General features: G+C 41.5%; 2 protein-coding genes and 1 pseudogene across 3 annotated transcripts; 2 read left to right on the top strand and 1 right to left on the bottom strand.

Annotated features, from left to right (window-relative positions):
- Positions 1-346: 346 nt before the first annotated feature.
- Positions 347-1,309, bottom strand: LOC147178772 (claudin-24-like). Its single transcript, XM_086069285.1, has one exon. The coding sequence runs from the start codon at positions 1,262-1,264 to the stop codon at positions 611-613; it is 654 nt and encodes a 217-aa protein (XP_085925411.1). The 5' UTR covers positions 1,265-1,309; the 3' UTR covers positions 347-610.
- A 567-nt stretch (positions 1,310-1,876) lies between these two features.
- dph3 (diphthamide biosynthesis 3) lies at positions 1,877-3,929 on the top strand. Its single transcript, XM_086069220.1, has 3 exons — positions 1,877-2,067; positions 3,320-3,394; positions 3,714-3,929. The coding sequence occupies exons 1-3, from the start codon at positions 1,960-1,962 to the stop codon at positions 3,780-3,782; spliced, it is 252 nt and encodes an 83-aa protein (XP_085925346.1). The 5' UTR covers positions 1,877-1,959; the 3' UTR covers positions 3,783-3,929.
- Positions 3,930-9,286: 5,357 nt separating this feature from the next.
- LOC147178774 (pinopsin-like) lies at positions 9,287-13,938 on the top strand (annotated as a pseudogene). Its single transcript, XR_015094074.1, has 4 exons — positions 9,287-9,723; positions 11,584-11,909; positions 11,972-12,199; positions 13,506-13,938. The product of XR_015094074.1 is annotated as a pinopsin-like (transcript).
- The last annotated feature ends 10 nt before the right edge of the window (positions 13,939-13,948 follow it).

Genomic DNA, 13,948 nt, shown 5'->3' on the forward strand with positions numbered 1-13,948 from the left:
TGCCAGATAAGGGGCCGATATTTTCTAATGGAATTCAGGGTCTTCACTACCCAAAAATCATGTAAAATCTTAAACTGCTTTTTTTCCCCTCATCTAAAAATGTAAATAAACGATAGAGAATTGTGTCCTGCAACACATTCTAGAATAATACTTCCAAACTCCAATTTCTGTTTTATAAATGTCATTTTCATGAATTTCTTTTATTGACTACAATTGTGTGCGTGTGTGCGTGCGTGTGTGTGTGACTTCCAGCTTAATTACACTCTATAAAACCAGTTGATTTCTTTACATTTTCTTTTATTTTCTGTGTTCATATTTACAATACAGCTGTGGTCATTTTCTAAAAACGTGCAACAAAACAAGTAGGTGAAAATAGGCCAGGAGTAATTTAGGTTATGAGCTGGACGGAACAAATACCCCTAAATCAGATACTACCTCTCTAAAATTGCCTAATTTCACACGAAGTAAATGAGCAAATTGACGATATAGTGTTGCCTAAACTTGGTGAAACATCTTCGTTGGTTGATGTGCCGTGAGATTTTCCGACTACAAAATATGTGCCTTTTAATTGTCTCACTAAATGTGGCGACGCACAGTTCAAGTGTTCATTTCAGACGTACTCCGATCTCGGTCTCTGCTGCATCCGATACAGCGGTCCGGGTGCGTGACGGTCCTGCAGAGACGCACAGGAGGCAAGCAGCGCTGCGGAGGCCATCAGGTGCAACACGCCCGCCGTCCACCCGCAGTAGAGCGCGTCCCCGAACTCCCATCGCGGTGCCACGTCCGGCACGGACTCGTCGAAGAAGCGCAGCGCCGCGAGGTGGGCGACGTTCGACACCGGGACCAGCACCAGCACCGCGCACGCGATGCTCAGCGCCCCGCCGCACATTTTCATCACTTTCTTGCCTCGCCCGTCCACGCGCACGTTGACCGCATGCAAGCCGGGGATGGCGAGCGCGAGCACGAGCAGCCCTGCGCACAGCGCGGCGCACACGAGCACGCGCGCCAGCTTGATGTCACGCGGCAAGGCCAGCGGGCTGCGGTGGCGTTGACACAGGAGAGCGCCTTGCACGTCCTGCACCACGCACGTCTCCCACAGGCCCAGCTCGTAACTCTCAGTGGGCAGAAGCTCCGTGGACAAAGTGAGCCACGCCGACCTGAGCGTGGCAGCGAGGGTGAATATCCACGCGCACGCAGACAGCGCCACCCCGAGCAGCTCCAGGGCGCGGGTCCGGGGGTCCATGGGCGACCCGATCCTCGTCATGCCCCTTTCTGTTTCTAACTTTGTCACCCGATTGAGAGTCGACAATCTTCCCCCTTGTCTCCCCCTAAACAAAACAAAACGTAACACACGCCCCAGCCACCGAACAAACCCACGTCCCCTTGTTTAACCCTTAAGAAAGTCGGAAACAACAGCAAAACGTATTGAACCTGTTTTGACTTTTTACAGCAACTAAAATGTAATTCGTTCAACCTTAAATTTGACCCAAAATACAGTATATCCGTCTATTTCTTGACATATTGTCTAACAGTCCTGAGAACGGTCTTGTTTTCCACTGAAAATGCAACTGTTGCTTTTTGAAGGCTAACGTGGGAAATCTCGAAACAGTGAAAGTAAAACAGTTTAAAGAGTAGACAATCAAATACTCAACATAAGGAACAGAAGTCATACAGAGAGCTAGTTTCTTCAGAAATATTGATTAATAATTAATCATCATTTATTGACAGGCATCAATTTAGACTTTGTCTCCCTCTAGCGACATGAGCGCTGACACATTCAACATGGCGGAAGCATATACGTATGAGAACAACAGATCAGTCGCTCAAGGAGTGGTCTGTGATTCCTTCGTCATATGTCAGGGACAACTACTGTGACGTCACTAAGTGGCGCCCGAGTGGATTTCGTAAAATGTGTTCCTGCTGTTTTAATCGTCATTTCTGTGTGGATTTCTGACGAAAATGTCTGTTTTTCATGACGAAGTTGAAATCGAAGACTTCGAATACGACGAAGACACCGAAACATATTACTTTCCGTGTCCCTGTGGTGATAAATTCGCCATAAGCAAAGTGAGTCACTGTGAGCGTGAGGGAACGCATAAATGTTTGCACATTTGGTTCAATGGTTATAAAACCTCCTGAAATGATTTTAAAGTTGTTTCTGCATTTGACTTCTATGATGAACGTCGTGTAGCTGAAAACTTTCTAGATTCGCAGATTGTTGCCGTGTCCGCGCGACGAGCTGTTTTGTTTCACGTGTATTGACTAGGCATGATTTTTTTTCCACATTTAAAGAAGTAGACCTGATTGCTGCATCTGCAAAGACGCAAAATGTGTCCTACTGCCTGATAAACCTGCTCTGAGGATTATGTTTGTGGTTGGGGGGTTTGACCGGTAATGCCGATAACAGCCGACGGGTTATGGTTAGAGAAGGCTTTTAATGCCCATAAATAACAGCCTACTTTTGGTTGAAAACAAAATGAAAACATCGTGAAAAGACACGGAAGGAGATGAAGCCAGGCATGAACTACACACGGTGCATGACTCACGGCAAAATAACACATTCCCAGCAGCCTACACATCACAAATAACCCATTCACGGCCAAATAGCCGTTCAAGCCTAGCCAATAATATATCGCTCCGGTGATTGACCAGTCATAGCCGGTCACGGCAAAATAACGCTAGCAGGAGAGTAAGTTGAATGTTTGTGTTATGTTACATTTAATGCTTCAATTAATCAGTTATTTCATGTAAGAACAATAACATTAAGGTTGAGTTAAATATTACTCTTTCCCCAGACCCAACCACAATATTTTGCAATTGAGTAACATCTTGCAGGAGGCAAAAAAGAAGAAGAAAGGAAGTCACTAGCACCCCGATAGTCTCATAAGATTGTAAAGCAATTTGCGTTAGCTACATCTTATTTGGCATCTAATTTAACAGAAAGGCTGTGTGAAAATATTTGTATGTTATATTTACAATATATATATGAGTACTGTACCCCATAAGATCATCAAGACTCCTTTCACAAAATGTACAGCCCAAGTGTTTTTCCAGGATTCTAGAAATCATATGTGCAAGTAGAGGGCATGCTCTCAGTCCCGCAATAAGAAAAGGGATTGAGGAATAGCATAGGTAGTCAACTGTACTTGTGTGATTGCCGCTTTAGTCAGGATTATCTTATATTTTCCTCAACTGTATTCAAATTCCCAATTAAGTTACAACCTTCAAATATGTCAATTCCTGGTTTCCCACCCCTGAAAATTCCCGCAACATTTGTATTTATTGGTATTCATTCCCGAATGCTTGTGTGTGTTGACAGGAGGAGCTGGAAGATGGCGAGGACGTGGCCACGTGTCCGAGCTGCTCGCTCATTGTTAAAGTCATTTATGACAAGGTGATTGATTGACAGCTGGTGGGCACCGTTGCTGGGAGGCACTTGCCAGATGTTCCCGTTAGCGACCAAAAGTCGGAAAACAGTTTACATATGTATCTCCTAGAATTTTAATACATATTTAGGGGATTTGGGATGTCGTGAATAGCAAAATCTACTCTATCACTTCCACAATACTTCCTTGACACCAATTACTATGTACACATTCCAAATATCCAGGGCTTTGGTACCAGGTGAATTTTCAAATAGGCGGGGCGTCACTGAAAATGTTGTGGTTATTTTTAGCGGCACTCACAATGATCTGGATGTTTTTGTCTTTCAGGAATCTTTCATGTCGGGGGAAATCATCGAGGCCCCATCAGAAAGCAAAGTGGCACTCGTTCCCATCTGACCCAGACTGAGCTTTAAGACTGCTAATTTAATATAATTATTATTATTATCTGTACATGTGAAACATGTACAGTGTATATATAGATATATATGCAATATGTTATTGCTTGCATTTTATTTTTTAAAGAAATAAAGTGTGTTCATGGCATCATCGGGCTCATTTGTTTGAATACTTTGTTTGTGACCAATTCGTCAAGGTTTAAGCAGTGTACTAACACAGATTTTTTAACAACACAGTTTTAAAATGTAAGAGATAATGGGAAAAACACCAGAAATTTAAATAAATGCCATGATGGAGTGCAGCAACACAGAAAATGTGTTTTGTTTGCACGGTGTTGTTTGATTTTGCCAAACAAGACCAATTCAGGAGTTGTGGCACAGAAATATATTCTGTACTTGAAAAGCAACTCATCTCAACATGACATGACTCCAAGTACTTTATGGTAATTGTGTAAAATACAAATTTATCTTAATATGATATATTTCAGTAAATACAAAAGGTTAACTAGCTGAAATTGATCCTGTGCATTATGAAACAATGGCACTTAAAAGTTTTTCATATACAATTTAACATACTTTACCATTATAGCAACGATAATCAAAAGTTTCCTCGCCCAAAGCGGCTGGTTGGTGAAGTACCAAACCTCAGTTGTGAGAGGTGGTTTCCAACCACAGGGCATTCCGACTGAGAAAATATGAAAAGTAGTGGATGAAATGATAGACGCTTACTGTAATTAATACCCTACTGATAACACGGAGAGAAAAAAACGACTTGCAATTCAAGGTTTAAAAAATATTTTTATTCACACAGGTCTTCAGGTGTGAATAAATTATATCAAATGAAAAATAATATGTTAAATAAAAGTGAGAAGTTTAAAAAATAAAACATGAAAAGAAGAATTCTCACATTTTACAAGAATGAACACAAGAAAAAAACATTCTACAATGAACATAAAAGAGGAGCAATACTGGACTAAAAATGCCGCTTAAGCGCCGTTGGGCAAAGCGAAGCCACTGGCGGCCATCTTACGTTGCCACTCACTGAGTCTGCGTTCACACTACAGCTCAATTCCGGTTTTTCACAAGCATCTGATTTTTTCATGCATGTGTCTTTCGTATGTGGATATAAATCGGATATGTATGCGATGCGTCTGCATTGTGAATGCTCACCCGCACTCATCCGATTCATACGTCATCAGAAGCCGAAAACACCTTAGCACACTCTGCCGTCTGCGCGCACGCGACAGAGAGTGCTAAGCTGTTTTGAGTAACCGTGTTAACTTTTTATTTGCCTTTAATTTAATCACACTTGAAACATTAAGCATAAAGTTGACATTTGTGGCGACAGTAGAAATTCAGCCCTGCAGACGGTTCATCACGCACGTCAATGACGCGACGTCATCTTCAATTAAATGAAGATATCGAGGAGTCTCCCCTCATTTCTCCAAAATATTTCTACCTCTTCCAACCTCGCTTCTCTGGCGTTATGAGATGAAAAATAAATAATTGGACGGGTTTCTGCTCTGATTGTAAACACTGCCGCTCGAGGAAGCGGAAGACGGCAGCCAAACATGAGCGAGCGTGAAAACAGTCCACCAATCGGGAGCTGGCGTTCGTACAGCTTACTTTGCATAATTTATGCAAGCAAGACACATGAAACCAACTCATAACAAAGAGTCCACCAGCCAATCAGTAGCGCGCGTTAGCACAGCTAAATTTGCATATTTCACTGAATCAGTGCCACTGATAAAGGTCTCTTGCCTCAGCGGCGTTGCGTTGAGTCGGAGTCATTTTTATTTCCGTAAACTCTGCAACGTGACATCATTTGTTTTGGGTACACATCATTCACGTGACGTGTGCTCTTTGCGCACGTGAGTCACATTACGGGCGCGTTGCGTTCACATTGAAGTCGCATTTGTTTTTGTAATGTGAACAGTCCATAAAAAGATGGGATTTAACAAAAAAACCCGTATCACACCCTGCAGTGGGAACGTAGCCTAAAACCGTCTAATTTGAATACATTGATTTCTCCGCTGCATTTTCACATTATTTTCTGTCTCTACGGCGAAAATGCCACTGTGTAACTTGCACCACTACGTCTGGGAGAAGCTCTAAAAGCACAATTGATTGGTAAGAATTGTGATTATAAATGTTCTCTTATAAAAGCGCCACTCAAAGATTTGTCTGCATCATGTTGTCAGAACCATCAACTAAAACCCATCAGTAAAAAAAAAAAATGCTGCAAAATATAAACCTGTAATTCACGATAATAAGATACACTCCGAATGTTCGATGCAAACAGTTAATTTTTTCTCTCATTATTACGCTATACTGGGATATAACACACACACTTATAACTGTGTAGTCAGCGAAAACTGAACAGAAGTTGTTAGTAATTTTATTTTAATCATGTTTAGTTTGATGCGGGAACATGATGGTGACAAACACCATGTCTGACAACTGTTTGATCAGGTTTTCCACTTCATGCTATCAATATTTCACATTAGAAGTCAAATGAAGGACGACGGCCTGACAGATGCCTGCGGATGTTCACACCTTAAAAAAAGCTGTTTACACGTTCGCCCCGATGCTGTCGCTGCCAATGACGATAATGATGAAGAGGCTGACGAGTACTCAGCTGGCGACCAACCATATCGGCTGAGGCCTGGGGGTTCCCAGGTTGACCTTCACGTTGGCATTTTTATTGTGAAAAATATTGGCGTAAACAGATAACGCCGGAGGGCAAGGTGGAGTAGCTTCACAAGACCCACTGTTGATGAGCATCATGCTATACATACGTGTATTTAGAGATTCAATTGTATATTTCCTCAGACTCTGGTAAAAGTATTGATTCAACTCCTTTACTTAAGTAAAAAGAAAAGCAGGATTAAAAAGGATTTTACATACAACAATCTTCAGCTAAAACTTGACTGGGCTTGAAAGTCTGCTGCCATCTAGTGGCATACACTGTAATTAGACCCAAAATAAACAGGAGGTAGAACAAAACAAAAAAACTATACAAAAAAAAAGAAAAGCCATGAAATAGCCGGCGCACATACTGATTTGCTAATTGAAGGGGGCTTACTGTATATAAAATAGGCCTAAATGGGAATGTTATGTACTGTTTATGTGTATATTATGTTGCATAGCATTCTTTCTTTGTTTTAAGAGCTAGCTATAGCGTTGGCTCAGGGATTTATTCTATCAAAAGCTTAAGCTAATGTTGAGCTAATGCTAACAAAAGTTTTTTTTTGTAAAATTAGCGAATGATTACAGAAAAAAAAAGTACAGATCACTGGTATTTTTTTAATTTTTAGATCTAGACTATTTTGACAGGAGTAGAAAGTACCAAAATCAATTTTCAAAAAATAAAATAAAATGCTGTTTTAACTGATAAATTACCAAGCTCAACAATCAATCAAGACCTCAACCGCAGCTGACGTTAGCTCTCTCAATTTGCGTTGTTTTCACGTTATGTTGTCATCCTCTCAGGTTGAAAAAGAGTAGCAATCCTATTTTTTTATAAAGCAAGGAGTGCAAAGTACAGGAATCTGTTTTTTATATGCAGGGAATAAAAGTCATAAAGAAATAAATACTCACGTAAAGTAAAAGGAGTACCTGAAATACTTTGTTAACCCTGCTGCACATTTGTTGTATCGCGTCAGAAAAATCTGACCTGATCAGCAGGTAATAGATTCTATTTTCTTCTGGGTTGAATAATGCACAGTTACTCAACACTTGCGCTTACCTGACATGCATGTCTCAATGGCGTTATGTCAACAGTCTTTGAGACACCTGCAGGGTCCAGGCCAACATTCCGCATGACCACAGTCTCGCACGCTTTGCACCATGTGAACGTGTGCTTTTAAGGCTAGATTGGCCACTCACCGAATGTGTATCAATCCATCCACTATTTAAAGCGCTTATGTGTACCTTTAAGTCGAGAGCTGGAGCCTAACTCTGGACTGGCTGCCGGCCAATCACAGGGCACATATCGACAATCACTTTTCACACAGGAGGGTCTGGATTCAAACCCCCAACCTCAAAACTGTGAGGCGGATGTGCTAAGCACTCAAATTTAGAACGGAAGAAGCCTTTCGAATTAAAGATGAAACGCCTTCAACAAACAAGAACAAGCCAGTTGCCTTGATTCAACTTTGGCCGAAAATCATAAATGGTCACTAATATTGATTAATGGATAACTGAATACGGCTTTGCATCTTGACCCTTGCTGTCTCACTGCAGGCGTGAAGCAAAATATGTTGATTCTTGTTTTAACAAGTTGAGCGCTGCACTTAGATTATTCATACTGTGTAAAAAAACAAAAAAAACCACAAAAAAAACCCCACAGCATTTTGTTCCTAAAATGTCTTTGATGTCTCCCATTTGTAACTTCCGTGCCGTCCGGTTTCATTTAATTTCCATTTTATTGAATGTGCCAGGGTGACCCTGCAGTCATTTGACAACCTCTGAAACAATGAAGCCATTAAAATTACATTATTTGCCAAACGTGACATTTGTTCCCCAATTTCTTTTAAAGGGGAAGTCAACCCCCCCAAAAAATTCTTCACAATATGTTCTATGCAGCCCCACGAGTCTAAATACGGTATTCTGGTTAATATTGCGTTAGTGGAATATGAGTTAGGCAGCAAAATCAAGCAGTTTTTATCCATATCAGAAGGCGGCCATTTTGCCACTTGCTGTTGAGTGAAAATGACATCACAGTTGCTCAGGTCTCAGGTAACCAATCACAACTCAGCTTCAGAAAACAGATGCACTGTGATTGATCATTGCCTGAGCAACTGTGATGTCATCTTCAGTTGACAGCAAGTGGCAAAATGGCCGCCCCCTGAGATGGATAAAAATGACTGGATTTTGCTTCATAATTTATATTCCACGAATGTAAAATGAATCAGAATGTCATGTTTAGACTAGTGAGGTCACATATGACATATTACTGTCAAGAATTGTTTATGGTTGAATTCCACTTTAATTGAATGTTTATCAGCGTTTTTTGGTAGACTTATTTTTGTTTGTAAAAAAAAAAAAGAAGAAGAGACTATTAGTGTTTTTCCCCCCAACGCGTCAATTATATGCCGATTTTCAGTTTTCACTTGCCACTTCACTTGGTCATTATCGCCCACTGTACTGCCTTCCACTACTGGACAACTGAGTATAGGCTAGTAGGCTACTATAGGGATCACAAATAGTTTGAAATCAGACGACAAGGGAAAAAGTTCATCAACTAATATTCACTTCATATTAAAGAACCAAAATGCTCATGAGATCTCAATTTAAATGTGAATACAATTTGCAATTTCGGCCAGATTCTAGCAAGAAACGTGAAGTAAATGCAGAGTATTTTCCTTGGTGGGTGACATATAACGATGCGGGGGACCATTTCTGGCCCCCAGGCCGAGAGTTCGACATATTAGCGTCTTCCAGTTCCAGCCTTGACAGCATTTAAGCTCGACGTTGGCTCGCGCCGAGACAGTCGAAGCCGTCACGGGGGGGATGTCCAGAGAGTCACACCTGCATGCGCTCTGTTCCTCGAGCACATGGCGCACACTCGAGCCGACATCCCCGGCATGTTTTCGGATGGGACGGCCGCGAACCGGACCTCCGGCGTGGGCCCCTCCGGGCACGAATGGTGGAGCGACGCGCCGCGGGAGCAGTTGACGCGCGGCGGTCACCGCGTGGTGTCGCTCTTCCTGGGCTCCATCATGGTGTTCGGCTTCCTCAACAACCTGCTGGTACTGGTTTTGTTCTGCAGGTTCAAGACGCTGCGGACGCCCGTCAACATGCTGCTGCTCAACATCAGCGTCAGCGACATGCTGGTGTGCGCGTGCGGGACCACGCTCAGCTTCGCGTCCAGTCGCGTACAGTCTGGCTGTTCGGCCGGCTGGGCTGCTCGTGGTACGGATTCATCAACTCTTGCTTCGGTGAGTGCAGGCGGTGTCGGGCGTGGACAAAGTTCAAAGCTCAAAAAGTTATTAGTCAGTTGGCTACTTGAGAAGAATACAGTCGATACTTTAAGCACAAGTCATTTAGTAGAAAAGTGCAGAAAAGTAAAAAAATACAAAAAGAAAAATAAATGCCAATACTAGCCATTTTGACAATTGGCTATAAAAAAAGAGAGAAGTAAAAGTAATAAAAGAAAAAAAAGATGAAAAGAAAAAAGAAAAAGTAAAATTGCACGGGCTGATATTTACTCAACTTGCATAATAATAATAATAATAATAATAAAATTAACTTTTTTTTTCTCCTGTTAAAAGTCTTTATAACTTGACACAGTAGTAGGCTACAGTTCGTTATAAATATAAAATAATAAAAATATCACCGACCTAAAAGATTATTTTTTCAGAAAACACACAAAAAAATTAAAAAAATACTTATTTTATTTATGAATAATCTCATTTCAGGGGGAGCATTGATTTGTTTAAGTTATAGGATGTGGCCGATTTGAACAGAGGCACGAGGAGATGTTTGAGGGGGAAAAAATATCAGTTTGTTTTGTTGCTCAAAATATGAGTATTATCAGTATTTTAAAAAGCTGACAATATATAATCTGTGAAAACCCTAGCAGTCTCTAACCCTTATCTTGAGTCTCTAATTTAATTTACAAAAAAAACCAACACACACATCCAAGGAAAAATAACTAATCAGGGACATAAGGTGTGAATGAAGATGTCAATCATTTGTCACACACACTCGCAGGCACAATCATAATGCAAAAATAAAATAAAAAAAGTGCAAAGAAAAAAAAAGTTAGAAACATGCATTTGCACCGTTGTGGGAGTGAACATACCCAACTTGCTTTCCAGCCAATGGAAGTGGCGCCGCTCATTCCCATTAAATTTAGCATAGGAGAGGTGCACAGAAGCAGAAACAGACCGATTGGAGTCCATGCAGGAGATATTTAAAAGGAAATGCAAGAAGATCATCTCCACTTGCGGAGGATTTAAAGTTGGCCGCTATAAAGTGGGCAATTGGAGACCGCCGATACCAGTGAGCGATGCTAATGGCGCCCTTTTGTGGCCGTTCTACTATTTGGCAGGAATGTAAATGGAATGCATGGCTGACAGAATGTTTTTCTCAGTGAACGGCATCCCTTTCAATTCTCTCAAATGCCCATTAAGAAGTATATTATTGGGGTGTTGTCCGTATTACCATTATACATACTTTTTTTTTTTTTACTCATTCACTGCCATTGACGGCTATAGACGTCAAAAATTCATTTGAAGTATTTCTATTAGTGAAATTTTTTCCCCACTTTTGTTAACAATTGTATGAAACCTAGATTTTTTTTATTGTACATTTAGAACAGATATGAAATTTGTGATTAATCGCGAGTTAACTTGTGAAGTCATGCGATTAATTATGATTAAAAACTTGAATCGCCTGATGCCCTGAATTTTTAAATCTTTTCTTTTCTTTTGTATTCATTCACTGTCATTGACGGCTATAGACGTCAAAAATTTATTTTAACTATTTCTATTAGTTAAATTTTTTTCCCACTTTTGTTTACAATTGTATGAAACCTAGATTTTTTTATTGTACATTTAGAAGAGATATGAAATTTGTGATTAATTGCGAGTTAACTAGTGAAGTCATGCGATTAATTACAATTAAAAACTTTAATCGCCTCTTGCCTTTAATTTTGAATCATCTTTTAAAAATAATAATAATTGATGGCAGTAAATGAGTTAAATACAGTAGTCATGTATGATATATGATACATTTGGAGTTATAGGCTTTCCCCCCACTTCACTCTGAACAATAAGCGATTGGTATGTGCCCAGGTATTGTGTCCCTGGTGTCTCTGGCCTTGCTGTCCTACGAGCGATACAGCACCCTGCTGGTGCACAACAAGCAGGCCCTGGACTACCGGAAGCCTCTGCTGGCAGTGTGCGGGGCTTGGCTCTACTCGCTGGCGTGGACCTTGCCCCCCTTGCTGGGATGGAGCAGTTACGGACTGGAGGGCGCGGGGACCAGCTGCTCCGTGACGTGGACCGAGCGAACGTCTCGCTCTCATTCCTACATCATCTGCCTGTTCGTCTTCTGCCTCGGTCTGCCCGTCTTTACCATGACGTACTGTTATGGCCGACTTCTGCATGCCGTTAAGCAGGTGGGTCGCTAGAAACGTTTACATTCGATGTACTTCAACTTCAGCATGACTTGTGTGGTCAGGTGGGTGGAATTCGACGGACAAGGCGGCGTGAGTTCCACATCCTGTTCATGGTTGTCATCACGGTGGTTTGCTTCCTCCTCTGCTGGATGCCGTACGGCGTCGTCGCCATGATGGCCACGTTTGGTCAGCCGGGCCTCGTCAGCCCCGTGGCTAGCGTGGTGCCGTCCATCCTGGCCAAGAGTAGCACCGTGTTCAACCCTGTCATCTACATCATGATGAACAAGCAGGTGAGGCGGGGAAGCATTTTGAAGGGAATTGCACCATCTTCTATCCATTCATTCTCTATAGCCGGTATGAACTGCAAGTGGCCCGATATGCGCTCCAATGAAAAGCCATTGGAACCATAACGGTACAAATTTAGTTAGTAGACTTTACACAGATCGGTTTGGCAGATACTGAATTTTGGATTTTTATACTTAATTGGGGATTGGTTGTAATTTTATAATTTGTCAGTGATATTGATTGTATCTGCAAAATAAGTCTCGTTCACTCCAGGCACGTTCTGTGCTTCCATTATTGATAACCCAAGATTTCTTAGCATGTACAGTACATGTGGACTTTTTTTTAAGGGGAAGGGGGGGGGGGCATTTGGGTCCCCGCCCCACACCCATTTTTCACGTTGAATGTTTATCACTGTTTTGGGGATATTTTTTCCCATTGAAATCCACTGGGGAAAAATAACTAAAGCCGAAAAAATATCCCAAAACACTGATAAACATTCAATACCTGAATTTTGGGGAAAATAAAGCAAAATATAAAGCTAACGACTTTGCGGTTTCACTTATTGAAGGTGTCTTCTGGAACATAACCCCAGCGATAAATAAGGAAACACTCATTGACACCCGTTGAAATCCTTTGGGAAAAGACCATTTTTTTGAGGGAGGGGACTTGGGGTCCCCCCTCCTCTCCATTTTTCATGTATTGAAAACTTAATGTTTTGGGGATATTTTTTCCCCATTGAAATCTATTGGAAAAAAATAATTAAACCACTGATAAATATTCAGAAAACGCAAATCCCCCAAAAAGAAAATAATATTTTCCCCCAATGGATTTCAAATAGTTGTCAATTACAGTGTTTCCTCATTTATTGCTGGGGTTATGTTCCAAAAATGACCTGCAGTAAGTGAAATCCACAAAGTAGTCAGCTTGATTTATTGTTTGTTATGAAATGTTTTAAGGCCGTTAAACCCTTTACCATACATTTTTCTCATAGACACATTTACATTTTGTCACATTTCTCTCTTCTACGCTCAATTTTCCACATAAATAAAATAAAAAAAATTGGTACACTACTGCAATAAATAAATAATTTAAAAAAAATGCATGCAAAACTGGAGGGTGGTCGAATGTGCAGTAAATAAATTGGTCTATCTTTTGATCGTATCGGTGGTTGGTTATCATTTTCTTGTTTTTTTAAACTCGCTGATCGGCTCCAAAATCCTGATCGTGTCAAATCTTAAATTTAGCACCTTTTTCTGCCAATTCAATACAAATACTGGCATTTGTTTGACTCCGCCTTCCTCCTCCCATCAGTTCCACCGCTGCTTCCTGATCCTCTTCCACTGTCGGCACCAACTGACAGAGAACAGTCAGTCGGTCCCGACCAGAATCACCATGGTCCATCGTAACCGCTTGACGCCGGGCGTCGGCCCCGGTGCCCTTGGCCATGCTACGGAGGCAGCCGCCATAGCCTGCGACGCAGAGGGCACTGGCGCCACCCTCTCGGAACAAATGGACGCGCCTGCGCTGTCGCTGCCTGACGTCTCCCTGTGAGGTCTTGCGGGACTCAAAATTGACAGGAACGTTGGAGAAATGTCACTTGGCGCCCGAAGCCACCGAGACAGGCAACAACTGTAGCAGCTTCAAGTGGCCGAGGAGGACTTGCAGCTGTTGATTCTGAACAAATGTGAATATTTTTCCTTGTGAAGTCAACCTGATGTGGTTGTTAGAAGTGGAATAAAGCAAAGTCAAGACAA

The sequence above is a fragment of the Leptonotus elevatus genome, chromosome 2, assembly GCF_054856555.1.
Source record: "Leptonotus elevatus isolate MCC_2025b chromosome 2, RoL_Lele_1.0, whole genome shotgun sequence".
NCBI lineage: Eukaryota > Metazoa > Chordata > Actinopteri > Syngnathiformes > Syngnathidae > Leptonotus > Leptonotus elevatus.

Bases quoted from the DNA above. Each gene is read 5' to 3' on its own strand.
- LOC147178772 (XM_086069285.1), bottom strand. From the start codon at position 1,264: ATGACGAGGATCGGGTCGCCCATGGACCCCCGGACCCGCGCCCTGGAG.
- dph3 (XM_086069220.1), top strand. From the start codon at position 1,960: ATGTCTGTTTTTCATGACGAAGTTGAAATCGAAGACTTCGAATACGAC. The intron at 2,068-3,319 runs GTGAGTCACTGT...GTGTGTTGACAG, and splicing joins ATAAATTCGCCATAAGCAAA to GAGGAGCTGGAAGATGGCGA. The intron at 3,395-3,713 runs GTGATTGATTGA...TTTGTCTTTCAG, and splicing joins TTAAAGTCATTTATGACAAG to GAATCTTTCATGTCGGGGGA.